The sequence below is a fragment of the Jaculus jaculus genome, chromosome 5 (genome assembly GCF_020740685.1).
Source record: "Jaculus jaculus isolate mJacJac1 chromosome 5, mJacJac1.mat.Y.cur, whole genome shotgun sequence".
Taxonomy (NCBI): domain Eukaryota; kingdom Metazoa; phylum Chordata; class Mammalia; order Rodentia; family Dipodidae; genus Jaculus; species Jaculus jaculus.
Genome location: NC_059106.1, coordinates 101,176,653 through 101,190,799, shown reverse-complemented (window position 1 = coordinate 101,190,799; position 14,147 = coordinate 101,176,653). Strand labels below are relative to the sequence as shown.

At 45.6% G+C, this 14,147-nt stretch overlaps 1 protein-coding gene across 1 annotated transcript; it reads left to right on the top strand.

The window, feature by feature from the left end:
• The first annotated feature begins 8,307 nt into the window (after positions 1 to 8,307).
• On the top strand, positions 8,308 to 12,222 carry LOC123460774 (RNA-binding protein 12-like). The gene is given in 4 exon segments (XM_045150003.1): positions 8,308 to 8,355; positions 8,902 to 9,008; positions 9,010 to 9,396; positions 9,398 to 12,222. Coding segments are annotated over 3 exon segments (2,841 nt in total). The 5' UTR covers positions 8,308 to 8,355; positions 8,902 to 8,973; the 3' UTR covers positions 11,817 to 12,222.
• Positions 12,223 to 14,147: the final 1,925 nt, after the last annotated feature.

Here is a 14,147-nt window from a genome sequence, read left to right as displayed (position 1 = left end):
TAGGTTGGGAGACCAAGGGAGACCCAGACCCAGAGTGGACCGGGACCAATGTGCATACTGCAAAGAAAAAGGACACTGGGTAAAGGACTGCCCTAAAAGACCCAAGAAACCAACGGATTCCACCCCGAAATCCAACCTGTTTGCCCTAGATGAAGACTAGGGCAGTCAGGGCCAGGAGCCCCCCCCCCCCCGAGCCTAGGTTAACTCTTACTGTTGGGGGGCACCCTGTCACGTTCCTAGTGGACACTGGCGCCCAACATTCGGTCCTCACCCAATGCCCTGGACCCCTGAGCAGCCGGACTGCCTGGGTACAAGGTGCCACAGGAGGTAAACAATGCCACTGGACCACCGAACGGAAGGTACATTTAGCCACCGGTAAGGTCACACATTCTTTTCTACATGTACCAGATTGCCCCTACCCATTGTTAGGGAGGGACCTTTTAACAAAATTAAAGCCCAAATTCATTTTGAAGGAACTGGGGCCAAAGTATCTGGCCCTAAGGGAGTTCCCCTACATGTACTGACTCTTAATCTGGAAGATGAATATCGGCTCCATGACAACTCCCCAAGTGAACCTAAAGATATAGATTATTGGCTAAAGGCCTACCCGCTGGCCTGGCAGAAACTGGAGGGATGGGATTGGCCAGACAACAGCCCCCCCTTATTATAACCTTAAAGACATTGACATCCCCAATATAAGTTAAACAATATCCAATGTCTAATGAGGCCTACCTGGGAATTAGGCCTCACATAAGAAGGCTCTTGGACCAGGGAATTCTGACCACCTGTAGATCCCCATGGAATACTCCACTATTACCTGTCAAGAAGCCTGGTACCGGGGACTATCGCCCTGTCCAAGACCTTAGGGAAGTTAACAAAAGGGTGGAAGATATCCACCCCACTGTGCCTAATCCTTATAACCTGCTGAGTTCTTTACCTCCCTCTCATCAGTGGCATCCAATCTTGGACTTAAAGGATGCCTTTTTCTGCCTGAGACTGGCTCCCCAGAGTCAGCCACTGTTTGCATTCGAATGGAAGGACCCTGACTTTGGAATCTCAGGGCAATAACATGGACAAGACTTCCCCAGGGATTTAAAAACAGTCCCACCCTCTTTGATGAAGCCTTAAACCGGGACCTGGCTGACTTTCGAGTCCAGCACCCGTCTTTAATTCTGCTCCAATATGTGGATGACCTCCTGCTCGCGGCCTCCTCACATCAGGACTGTCATACAGGTACCGGGGCCCTGCTTGAGACTCTGGGACGCTTGGGCTATAGAGCTTCTGCTAAAAAGGCCCAAATCTGTCAACAAGAGGTCACCTACTTGGGGTACAAATTAAGAAATGGCCAATGCTGGTTAACACCGGCCCGCATAGACACTGTAGCTCGCATTCCTGTCCCCCAGAACCATAGACAACTCAGAGAGTTCTTGGGGACTGCCGGGTTCTGTCGCCTATGGATACCAGGGTTTGCTGAAATGGCAGCCCCCCTTTACCCCTTGACTAAACAAGGAACCCCCTTCAATTGGACTAAGCCACAGCAAGAGGCTTTTGACAAAATTAAACACTCTCTCCTCTCTCCTCCGGCTTTGGGCTTGCCTGACATCACCAAGCCCTTCGAGCTATTCATAGATGAAAGACAGGGGTTTGTGAAGGGAGTGCTAACTCAGAGGCTTGGACCATGGAGGCGCCCGGTTGCATATCTCTCAAAAAAGTTAGATCCAGTGGCCTCAGGCTGGCCACCATGCCTAAGGATGATCGCTGCAGTTGCAGTCTTAACCAAGGATGCAAGTAAACTAACCCTGGGGCAACCTCTGACTGTGCTAATGCCACATGCCATTGAGTCTATCGTGAGACAGCCCCCAGATCGCTGGCTGTCTAATACACGTATGACTCATTACCAATCCTTGCTTCTTGACAAAGACCGTGTGCAATTTGGTCCAATAGTGGCCCTAAACCTGGCCACCCTGTTGCCCCTCCCTGAGGGGCCAGAGACTCATAATTGCCAGCAGATTCTTGCAGAGGTACACGGAACCAGGAAGGATCTCACTGACCACCCGCTGCAGGATGCAGATTTCACCTGGTACACGGATGGTAGCAGCTTCCTACTGAATGGTGAGAGGCGGGCCGGGGCCGCAGTGACCACCAGAGACCAAGTAGTCTGGGCTAGCACCCTGCCTGGAGGGACCTCGGCACAAAAAGCGGAACTCATTGCCTTGACTCAAGCCCTCCAGCAGGCTAAAGGTAAAAGACTCAATGTGTACACTGATAGCCGGTATGCATTCGCCACCGCCCACATACATGGGGAAATTTACAAAAGAAGGGGCCTGCTGACTTCAGAGGGAAAAGAAATCAAAAATAAGACTGAGATATTGGCACTCCTCAAGGCTCTGTACCTACCCCAGAAGCTCAGCATTATACACTGTCCAGGCCACCAGAAAGGAAACAGCCCCGAGGCCATAGGGAAAAGGTTCACTGATAAAGCCGCCCGTGAGGCAGCTCTGGGACCCCAACTCTTGATTTTGATGGCCACTGAGGAGGGGACTCCTAAAGCAGCATCTCCAACTCTGGGATGGGAATACACGAATGAGGACTTGGACTTAATTCAGAAACTGGGGGCATCATATGATGCTGCCCACGGCAAATGGACTTACCTAGAAAAGACTATTGTACCTCAAAAGATTACAGCCCTCCTCATTAAGCAACTTCACAGGCTAACCCACATGAGCGCTCAGAAGATGAATACTCTACTAGAACAAAAGGAAACAGGACATCTTTTTCTAAACAAAGGTTCAATCCTAAAAGAAATTGCAAACACTTGCAAAGTGTGTGCTCAGGTAAATGCTGGACGAGCCCAGATGGCCCTTGGGTCCCGCCTGAGGGGACACCAACCCGGGGCTTGCTGGGAGCTCGACTTCACTGAGATAAAACCGGGTATGTATGGTTACAAATATCTCCTAGTTTTTGTAGACACTTTTTCAGGATGGGTAGAAGCATTTCCCACCAAGCATGAAACTGCCAGAATGGTAACCAAGAAATTACTAGATGATATCTTTCCTCGGTATGGAATGCCACAGGCACTCGGGTCAGATAATGGGCCTGCCTTTGTCTCCCAGGTAAGTCAGTCAGTGGCCAAGGCATTGGGGATCAACTGGAAGTTACATTGTGCATACAGACCCCAAAGTTCAGGTCAGGTAGAAAGGATGAATAGAACAATTAAAGAGGCTTTATCTAAATTAATGCTTGCAACTGGCTCAAAGGATTGGGTACAACTCCTACCCCTGGCCCTCTACAAGGCCTGAAATACCCCAGGCCCTCATGGCCTAACCCCCTTTGAAATCCTTTATGGCAGCCCCCCGCCAGCTGTCACTTTCATGCTTACAGAAATTTCTAATTTTACTGATACCCCCACCTTACAGGCTCACTTGAAGGCCCTACAGTTGGTACACCAGGAAGTTTGGAAACCTCTAGCAGCTGCCTATAAAGAGGCGACTAATAAACCGCTAATCCCCCATTCATTCCAGATAGGGGACTCTGGGTCCGTCGACATCAGACCAAGAATCTGGAACCTCGCTGGAAAGGACCTTACACCGTGCTCCTGACAACTCCCACGGCCTTAAAGGTAGATGGAATCGCCACTTGGATCCACGCCTCCCACATCAAAGCTGCCCTGACAGAATACCCAGACAGCACACCACCAAACCCTGCATCATGGAAAGCACATCACACTCCAAATCCCCTAAAGATAAGACTCTCTCGATCTTAACATGCCTTTTCTTAACTTTCAGTTTTGTGAGTAACATCTCTGCTAGTCCTCACCTTCCCTTATCCTTGACTTGGCTAGTCATTTCTGAGGAAGGACAAATTATTTGGTCTACTACCTCCCCTGCCCCATTATGGACATGGTGGCCCTCCTTAACCCCCAATCTGTGCGCCTTGACCGCCCATAGAAAACCTTTTGAAGAGACTCTAAAAAGGGCCCATCGGAGGAGACACAACCCTCCTGTTAGCCCAGGATGTTACTCCAAACCTGCCAGGTAGTTGTTAAACTCCACTCTATATGTTTGCCCCCAACATGCCCAGGCATCAGACTGTGGGACTAGACTGGACTATTATTGTAAAAACTGGGGATGTGAAACCACTGGAAATGTATACTGGCAACCCAAATCCTCCTGGGATTTTATTACTGTAACTCACCTAAATCAGGGTAACAAGATGCTTCTAAACATTACTTTCACCTCTCCCGGCAAGGCAGATAGGACATGGCTCAAAGGCCACACTTGGGGGGTCTGTTTTTACATAGATGGGCCAGACCCAGGTTTCCTCCTTACCATTAAGCTCCAATTATCGACTGACATAAGTCCAATAGGCCCCAACCCAGTTCTACCAGATCAAAAACCTATCCCCAGACTCCCACTTTCCTTGGCTCCACCTCCTAAACCTACCAATGTTATAATTCCCCCTTCTAAAAGACCAACCACTCAACCCTATAAACCCCAGGGAACAGGTGATCAACTTTTTAGTCTAATACAGGGGGCTTATCTCTCTCTAAATGCCTCTAACAGTAATTATGCCCAAGACTGCTGGCTCTGTTTAACTGCTAACCCTCCTTACTATGAAGGTATAGCCTTACCAGGAAATTTTGCCGATTCCACTAACATTCCTACTCGATGTCTTGCTGTTGCGTCCCATAAATTAACTCTTGCAGAAGTAACTGGCCAGGGCTCCTGTATCAGGACCATACCCACTACTCTTCAACATTTATGTAACAAAACTACTCCTGTGTCCCCTGGACCTTACTACTTAGAATCTCCAAATGGAACCTATTGGGCCTGTAATACAGGACTGACTCCTTGCATTTCTGCTACTGTCCTTAATTCTACTGCTGATTACTGTGTCCTAGTCCAGTTATGGCCACGCATTACCTACCATAGATCAGAATTCATTCTTCAGGTATTTGAAAATAGACCTAGGCGGGAGCCCATATCCCTTACCATCGCCCTCCTTTTGGGAGCAGGAGGAATCTTAGCGGGGATAGGAACTGGAACAACTGCCCTGGTACACTCTGAGCAGACCCGAGCCCTACAAGAAGCGATAACTACAGACCTACAGGCCATAGAAAAATCTATTTCTGCCCTAGAAACTTCCCTTACTTCCCTTTCAGAGGTAGTATTACAAAATAGAAGAGGCCTAGACTTGTTGTTTCTAAAAGAAGGGGGCCTCTGTGCTGCCCTTAAGGAAGAATGCTGTTTTAATGCTGACCACACAGGCATAGTCCGGGAATCTATGGAAATGCTCAGAGAAAGACTAGCCCAAAGGCAGAGATTGCTAGAGTCACGACAAGGCTGGTTCGAAGGTTGGTTTCATAAATCCCCTTGGTTCACCACCCTCCTATCCACCCTCCTGGGTCCTTTGCTCATTCTTGTACTCCTATTAACCTTTGGTCCATGTATTCTTACGGTACAGGCTCTAAGTTATCCAGGCGTTCGTCCTCACTAGTCAGTATCAGTCATTAAGCCAAAATGATATAGGATTATAAGTAAAAGATTTTACTTAGTTCCAAGAGAAATGGGGGAATGTAAAACCCATGGAAAAATACCAGGAGCCAAAAACAGCCCCCAGATGCAGACAGGCAAACAATCTTGTGACCATAGCATGACCATTGACCCTGCCTAATGTACTATAGATAACCCTGACAGGATGTTTCCGAGAAGAAAACAAAAAAAGGATCCCCACCGACCCCAAGTCTATTAATAAGTAACCAGTGCTGGGACTGTAACCATGCTTCTGCTTCTGTAAACCTGCTTCTGCTCTCCCTAACCCTATAAAAAGAGACCCTTCCCCTTGCCCGGGGCGCTCAGCCTCTCGAAGGACTGGAGTGCCCGCAGGCACCTGTGTGAACAATAAAGCTGCCTCTTGCCTTTGCATCCAGTGGCTCGGTCTTGGTTCTTGGGCGTGGGTCTCCCACCACGGAAGATCCCCCTCCCCCGGGAATCTTACAAGACATCTTAGTTTCGGATTATCCTCCCATTATAAGATATACTTCTACATATACAGTGCATATGTTTCAGAAAAAGCAAAATATTTAAGTACCAAAAATAGAATGTGTGGGCTTTGGTGACACATCCCTGTAGTATCAGCATGGGGGGGGGGGTAAAAGCAGGAGGATCATAGCAGAATTCAAGGTCATTCAAAGCTTCAGAGCAAGTCTAAAGCCAGCCTCACTATATCATGAGAACTTATCTCAAAAAATAAAAATAAAAAGCCAAACATACTTCTAAGAATTTCTAAAGTGATGACTAAATATATATTTTTTCTTTCAGTTTTAACATTGTCCCTGTGATACTTATATGTTGTCATGGAAAATAATTTGAAATTTGTACCAATCCTTTATAACATTCTGATAGATATTGCTTATATAACAGTGTCTTTGCCTTAGATTCATTTTTTCCTAAGGGCTAAAGGCTAGAGTGAGTGAAAGTGAGCTGGCTCCTATGGCAGAGCAAATTTGACTTTGGTAGGATGCAGTCATTAGCACAAACCCTCCCCTCCACCAACCACCATCAATACATTGACTTTTTTTTTTTTTTTCAGTGAATAACAACAATCATTTTAAATCTCCTATATCATTATTTACATGCTAAACCAAACCATGAAGAACGGTGAAACCAATGGTGACATGCAAAGTTCATGGGAATAAAACTTTTTAGTTTAGAACTTTCCTTTATTTTGGAAATAACATTTAATAAAGTCTTATTAGGTTGTGTAATTGATTTATGGAACAATCTGAACTTGTACAACAAAGATAGGAATGAGCTCATTTCCTTTCCCATACCACTTTCCAATGGCAATGTTAAAATTCATTTCCTGTTTCTTAACAAAAGTTCAGATTGAATTCTCAGCTCCATCCAGTAGTAGTACTGCTTTATTGCTGCTTTCAGTCGCATCCCCTTCCTTCCCTAACTCAGCAGCTAACGTGTACCACATGGAGTGGGAAGACAGAACTCCATCCTTCCTGCTTCACTCTACCCTTTCACATCATGCCAAAGTAAAATTACAGGGGGAAGTCTCCCTCATCTGCACAGTCAATGGCAATCCACTTTCAAGTCTCACTTCCTTTCTGGAAAAACACTACTGGCACTTCTCTAGAGTCTTTGACCTAGGAAGACACAACTTTTCCATCTCCTTTCTCCCCTCCCCATTGGCATACTTTGAAGCTCTTTCTGGCATGTTCCCTTTACCTAAGAATATATTCTCTTGATTGGAATAATGTCACAATAGCAGTCTATGGAGTCCACCTAATCCAGAGTAGGAGTTGGCTGCTATTGTGTGCCACCTACCATATCTCTCTCCTTCCTTTCCTTTCCTTTCCTTTCCTTTCCTTTCCTTTCCTTTCCTTTCCTTTCCTTTCCTTTCCTTTCCTTTCCTTTCCTTTCCTTTCCTTTCCTTTCCTTTCCTTTCCTTTCCTTTCCTTTCCTTTCCTTTCCTTTCCTTTCCTTTCCTTTCCTTATTTCTTTGTCTCCCTCAAAATAAATCATATGTATGTATGTATGTACAGAGTACATGGAAAGTTCTCCTGCATAATTGATCAATTGAAAAAATAAGATAATCAGTTATTTGCAAATTTCTTCTGCTGCATGTCAGTAGGGTGAAGTACTGCCAACCATATTTCATGACTCTCTTCTTGGTTAGCTGCCTTTAGGTACTGAAATCAGGGCTCACAGGAAGGAAACTATGAAAAGAGAGCTGAAGGGAGGGGAGTTCCTTCCTTTCTCTAGGAATACAAACTCTCTCTAGGCAGACTGAAAACCAGTCCTGTGATGCCACTCACTGGTGAGCCCAACTTTTGCCCTGCTGAGCCCTCCTCTGTCCTAAATTCTTATAAAATCACCTTCATCTTTATTCCTTTGGCCCTAAGCGTAATACCTGCTTCCTCTTAAGAAACTTTGGGCTACCCAGAACCCTTTTTCACTTTCATTATCCAATAATGGTAGAATCAGCTTCTTGTATAAAATTTATTTGCTTTTTGTCATTTTGTAAATGTCACCCCCACCCTGACCATCTCTAGAAGTGGTTCTACATTTTCAATAGGACAAGGATTCACTTCCCTAACACATATTCATATTCTCCACCCAGTATCTATTTACAAGAGAGTGGAAAAGATGACAGGTGCCGTTGACTGGTATCAAAGCCTGCTGGATCAGAGGGAGGTCTGTATACAGTACTCTTTAGCCAAAGGGCCTAGGGGCTCTGTATACACTGTTCTAATCCTGTGTAGCTTCATAGGAAATGTCCTACACACTATTCTGTCAGATGAGAAAGCATCCATTCAGGAAATAATGGTGGTAATAAAATAAGGTATGGGGTCACGCGCCCGCCCCGCCCCTCGCGGAACGCGGCGCTGCCGAGGGGGCCGGAGGCCATTTTGTGAAGCGGCGCGGGGGTGGTGCCTGCTGGGCAGCGAGCGTTGGGGCGCGGGGCTGGCGGGGCGGCGGAGGTGGTGCCTGCTGGGCAGCGAGCGTTGGGGCGCGGGGCTGTCGGGGCGGCGGGGTGGTGCCTGCTGGGCAGCGAGCGTTGGGGCGCGGGGCTGGCGGGGCGGCGGGGTGGTGCCTGCTGGGCAGCGAGCGTTGGGGCGCGGGGCTGGCGGGGCGGCGGGGGTGGTGCCTGCTGGGCAGCGAGCGTTGGGGCGCGGGGCTGGCGGGGCGGCGGGGGTGGTGCCTGCTGGGCAGCGAGCGTTGGGGCGCGGGGCTGGCGGGGCGGCGGGGGTGGTGCCTGCTGGGCAGCGAGCGTTGGGGCGCGGGGCTGGCGGGGCGGCGGCGGGGGGGGGGGGGGTGACTCGGGTCTGGGTTCTGGTCCCGTGCAAGTTCTCCCGGTCTAAAGTTGGTTTTAATTGGTTGCCTACAGGATTGACTTGGCCTCTACTTGTTAAGAAATACATCTCTTGTTTAACCAAGGTGTGTGTGGTTTCAGCTCAGCATGGCTGTGGTCATCCGCTTGCAAGGTCTCCCAATTGGACATTCGCCACTTCTTCTCTGGATTGACCATCCCCGATGGGGGCGTGCATATTGTAGGGGGTGAACTGGGTGAGGCTTTCATCATTTTTGCCACTGATGAAGATGCAAGGCTTGGTATGATGCGCACAGGTGGTACAATTAAAGGGTCAAAAGCAACACTGTTGTTGAGTAGTAAAACGGAAATGCAGAATATGTTCGAACGGAGTCGTAGGCGTTTTGAAACTGCCAATTTAGATATTCCGCCAGCAAATGCTAATAGATCAGGACCACCACCTAGCTCAGGAATGAGCAGCAGGGTAAACTTACCCACAACAGTACCCAACTTTAATAATCCTTCGCCAAGTGTAGTTACTGCTACCACTTCTGTTCATGAGAGCAACAAAAACATTCTCCACAGCCAGCAGAGGAACTGCTCCTCCAAGTATGGGGGCTTCTTTTGGAAGTCCAACATTCAGCTCAACCATCCCAAGTACAGCTTCTCCAATGAACACAGTCCCACCACCACCAATTTCTCCAATCCCAGCAATGCCATCTTTGCCACTGCTCCCATCCATTCCCCCAATACCAGTTCCTCCTCCAGTACCTACCTTGCCTTCTGTGCCCCCTATTCCTCCAGTCCCTTCTGTGCCACCCATGACCCCATTGCCACCCATATCGGGCATGCCACCCTTGAATCCACCACCTGTGGCACCTCTACCTGCTGGAATGAATGGCTCTGGAGCACCTTTGAGTCTGAACAATAACCTGAACCCAATGTTCCTGGGTCCGCTAAATCCTGTTAACCCTATCCAGATGAACTTTCAAAGTAGCGTGAAGTCACTTCCCATCAACCCTGATGATCTGTATGTGAGTGTGCATGGAATGCCCTTTTCTACGATGGAAAATGATGTCAGAGTGTTTTTCCATGGGCTCCATGTTGATGCAGTGCATTTGTTAAAAGATCATGTAGGTCGAAATAACGGGAATGGATTGGTTAAGTTTCTCTCCCCTCAAGATACATTTGAAGCCTTGAAACGGAACAGAATGCTGATGATTCAACGATATGTGGAAGTTAGTCCTGCCATAGAGAGACAATGGGTAGCTGCTGGAGGTCATATCACTTTTAAACAAAGTATGGGACCTTCTGGACAAGCTCATCCCCCTCCTCAGACACTTCCAAGGACAAAATTGCCCAGTGGGCAGAAAAGGTCAAGGTCAAGATCACCACATGAGGCTGGTTTTTGTGTTTATTTGAAAGGGCTACCATTCGAAGCAGAAGACAAATATGTCACTGATTTTTTTTAAAAGCTGCATATTGTAGAAGATAGTATTTATATAGCTTATGGACCCAATGGGAAAGCAACTGGTGAAGGCTTTGTGGAATTCAGACATGAGGCTGACTATAAGACTGCTTTGTGTCATCATAAACAATACATGGGCAGTGGCTTTATTCAAGTACACCCAATTACTAAGAAAGGTATGCTAGAAAAGATAGATACGATTCGAAAAAGACTGCAGAATTTCAGCTATGACCAGAGGGAAATAGTGTTAAATCCAGAGGGGGATGCCAACTCTGCCAAAGTCTGTGCTCACATAACAAATATTCCATTCAGCATTACCAAGATGGATGTTCTTCCGTTCCTAGAAGGCATCCCAGTGGATGAAAATGCTGTACATGTTCTTGTTGATAACAATGGGCAAGGTCTAGGACAGGCATTGGTTCAGTTTAAAAATGAAGATGATGCACGGAAGTCTGAACACTTACACCGTAAAAAACTGAATGGGAGAGAAGCTTTTGTTCATGTAGTTACCTTAGAAGATATGAGAGAAATTGAGAAAAATCCTCCAGCCCAAGGAAAAATGGAATTAAAGATGCCTGTGCCAGGTAATCCTGCAGTGCCAGGAATGCCTAGTGTGGGTTTGCCCGCTGCCGGAATGCCTGCTGCTGGATTGCCAGGTGCCAGATTGCCTGGTGCAGGATTGCCTGGTGCTGGAATTATCAGTGCTGGAATTCCTGGCCCTGGAATACCTGGCCTTGGAATGCTGGGTCCCAGAATACCTGGTCCCGGAATACCTGGTCCTGGAAAGCCCGGTCCCGGAATACCTGGTCCCGGAATGCCCGGTGCAGGACTTCCTAGTGCAGGAGGTGCAGAGCATGCCTTCCTGACTTTAGGATCAAAGGAAGCCAACAATGGTCCTCCATTTAACTTCCCTGGTAATTTTGGTGGGTCAAATGCCTTTGGGCCACCCCTTCCTCCTCCAGGGGTAGGAGGGGCCTTTGGTGATGCTAGGCCTGGTATGCCTTCAATTGGAAACAGTGGTTTGCCTGGTTTAGGACTTGAAGTTCCAGGTTTTGGAGGTGGACCAAATAATTTAAGTGGGCCAGCAGGATTTGGAGGGCATCCTCAGAATTTTGGAAATGGTCCTGGTAGTTTAGGTGACCCCCCTGGTTTTAGAAATGGCCCTCCTGGTCTTGGAAGTGCCCCTGGGCATTTGAGTGGGCCTCCAGCCTTTGGACCTGGCCCTGGTCCTGGCCCAATCCATATTGGTGGTCCCCCTGGCTTTGGGGCTAGTTCTAGAAAGCCAGGGCCTACAATAATTAAGGTGCAGAACATGCCCTTCACTGTGTCTATTGATGAAATCTTAGATTTCTTTTATGGCTATCAAGTAATACCAGGCTCAGTGTGTTTAAAATACAATGAAAAAGGGATGCCTACTGGTGAAGCCATGGTGGCATTCGAATCTTGGGATGAAGCCACTGCTGCTGTCATTGACTTAAATGATAGGCCTATAGGTTCCAGAAAAGTAAAACTGGTGTTAGGGTAGCCATTCACATTAATTTTTTAGAGGGTTTATCTTCATTAGGCTGTGACTAATGCATCTAGATTGTTTGCGTAGGATTTCCAGATTAGAACCTGTGGAGTTTTTCAATTGCATATAGATTGGTTTCTATTACACAGAGCATTGGATGACTGTTTACAACTCTCTAACAGTATAAACATTGCTTTATGTTACAGTAAGGCTGTCTGAATAGAACACAAAAATAATTTTGCCATACCATTAGAAACCATTTGTAACAGTCAATCATAAACTTATCAAGGAGTCTTAGACTGGTTTGTTTTGTACCATGTGAGCTAAAGAAAATAGAAATGTCAGCAGAGCTTATGGAGGGTGCTCTTACCAGCTGCTGAAAAATAGAAGTTGGCTACTTTTGCAATTTGACTTAAGATGAGCAGATTTGCTTTGTTATAGGGTCAAAGCTTTGTCTCCATTTTCTTTTACACAATAAAATCTCTGTATACAGATTCATTGTATGTACCTTTTATTTAAAGCTTCTTAAGGGTTCTTGCTGTATAGACAGTCCTGCTTTGGATGTGGCTCCTTTGTTTGCCTAACTGACTGCTTTGTAAATGAGTAGAACTATTTTGTTGGCTTTTAATCACGAAATATAAAGCTCCTCACTTGGTTTGTGCTATAACCCTGGACTTGGATTACAAGAGTATATCAAAAAGATCATTCACCCTGACCAAGTAGGCTTTATCCCAGAGATGCAGGGATGGTTCAATATACACCAATCTATAAATGTAATACATTATATAAACGGGTTGAAGGACAAAAATCACATGATCATCTCATTAGACGCAGAGAAAGCATTTGACAAAATCCAACAACCCTTCATGATAAAAGTCCTACAGAGACTGGGAATAGAAGGAACATATCTCAATATAATAAAGGATATTTATGACAAGCCTACAGCCAACATATTACTAAATGGGGAAAACTGGAAGCTTTTCCACTAAAATCAGGAACAAGACAAGGGTGTCCACTGTCCCCACTTTTATTTAATATAGTTCTGGAAGTCTTAGCCATAGCAATAAGGCAAGAGACACACATAAAAGGGATACAAATCGGAAAGGAAGAAATCAATTATCATTCTTTGCAGATGACATGATTCTATACATAAAGGACCCAAAAACTCTACTAACAAAGTGTTAGAGCTGATCAAAACCTACAGGCATGTAGCAGGATACAAAATAAATACACAGAAATCAGTAGCCTTCATATATGCTAACAACAAACACACAGAGGATGAAATCAGAGAATCACTCCCATTCACAATTGCATCAAAAAAATAAAGTACCTTGGAATAAACCTAACCAAGGAAGTAAAGAATCTCTACAATGAGAACTTTAAAACAGTCAAATGAGAAATTGCAGAAGACACTAGAAAGTGGAGAAACATCCCCTGTTCCTGGATTGGAAGAATCAATATTGTGAAAATGGCAATCTTACCAAAAGCAATCTACACATTTAATGCAATTCCTATCAAAATTCCAAAAGCATTCTTCATGGAAATAGAAAAAACAATCCAAAAATTCATTTGGAATCACAAAAAACCTCGAATATCTAAAATAATACTGAGCAACAAAAATAAGGCTGGTGGTATCACCATACCTGATTTTAACCTATATTACAGAGCCATAGTAACAAAAACAGTGTGGTACTGGCACAAAAACAAACATGTAGATCAGTGGAACAGAATAGAGGATCAAGATGTAAGCCCAAGTAGCTACAGCCACCTGATATTTGATAAAAATGCCAAAAATATTCATTGAAGAAAAGACAGCCTCTTCAGCAAATGGTGTTGGGAAAACTGGATATACATCTGCAGAAGGATGAAAATAGATTCTTCTCTCTTGCCATGCACAAGAATTAAGTCCAAATGGATTAAAGAGCTTAACATCAGACCTGAAACTCTGAAACTGCTAGAGGAAAAAGTAGGGGAAACCCTCCAACATATTGGTCTTGGCAAAGACTTTCTGAATACACCCCCAATTGCTCAGGCAATAAAACCACAGATTAATCACTGGGACCTCATGAAATTACAAAGATCTTGCACTGCAAAGGACACAGTGAAAAAAGCAAAGAGGCAACCTACAGAATGGGAAAAAATCTTCGCCAGCTATATATCTGATAGAGGATTAATATCTAGGATATACAAAGAACTCAAAAAGTTAAATAATAAGGAATCAAACAAGTCAATCAAAAAATTGGCTATGGAGCTAAATAGAGAGTTCTCAAAGGAAGAAATACGAATGGCATATAAGCATCTAAAAAAAGTTCTACATCACTAGTCATCAGGGAAATGCAGATTAAA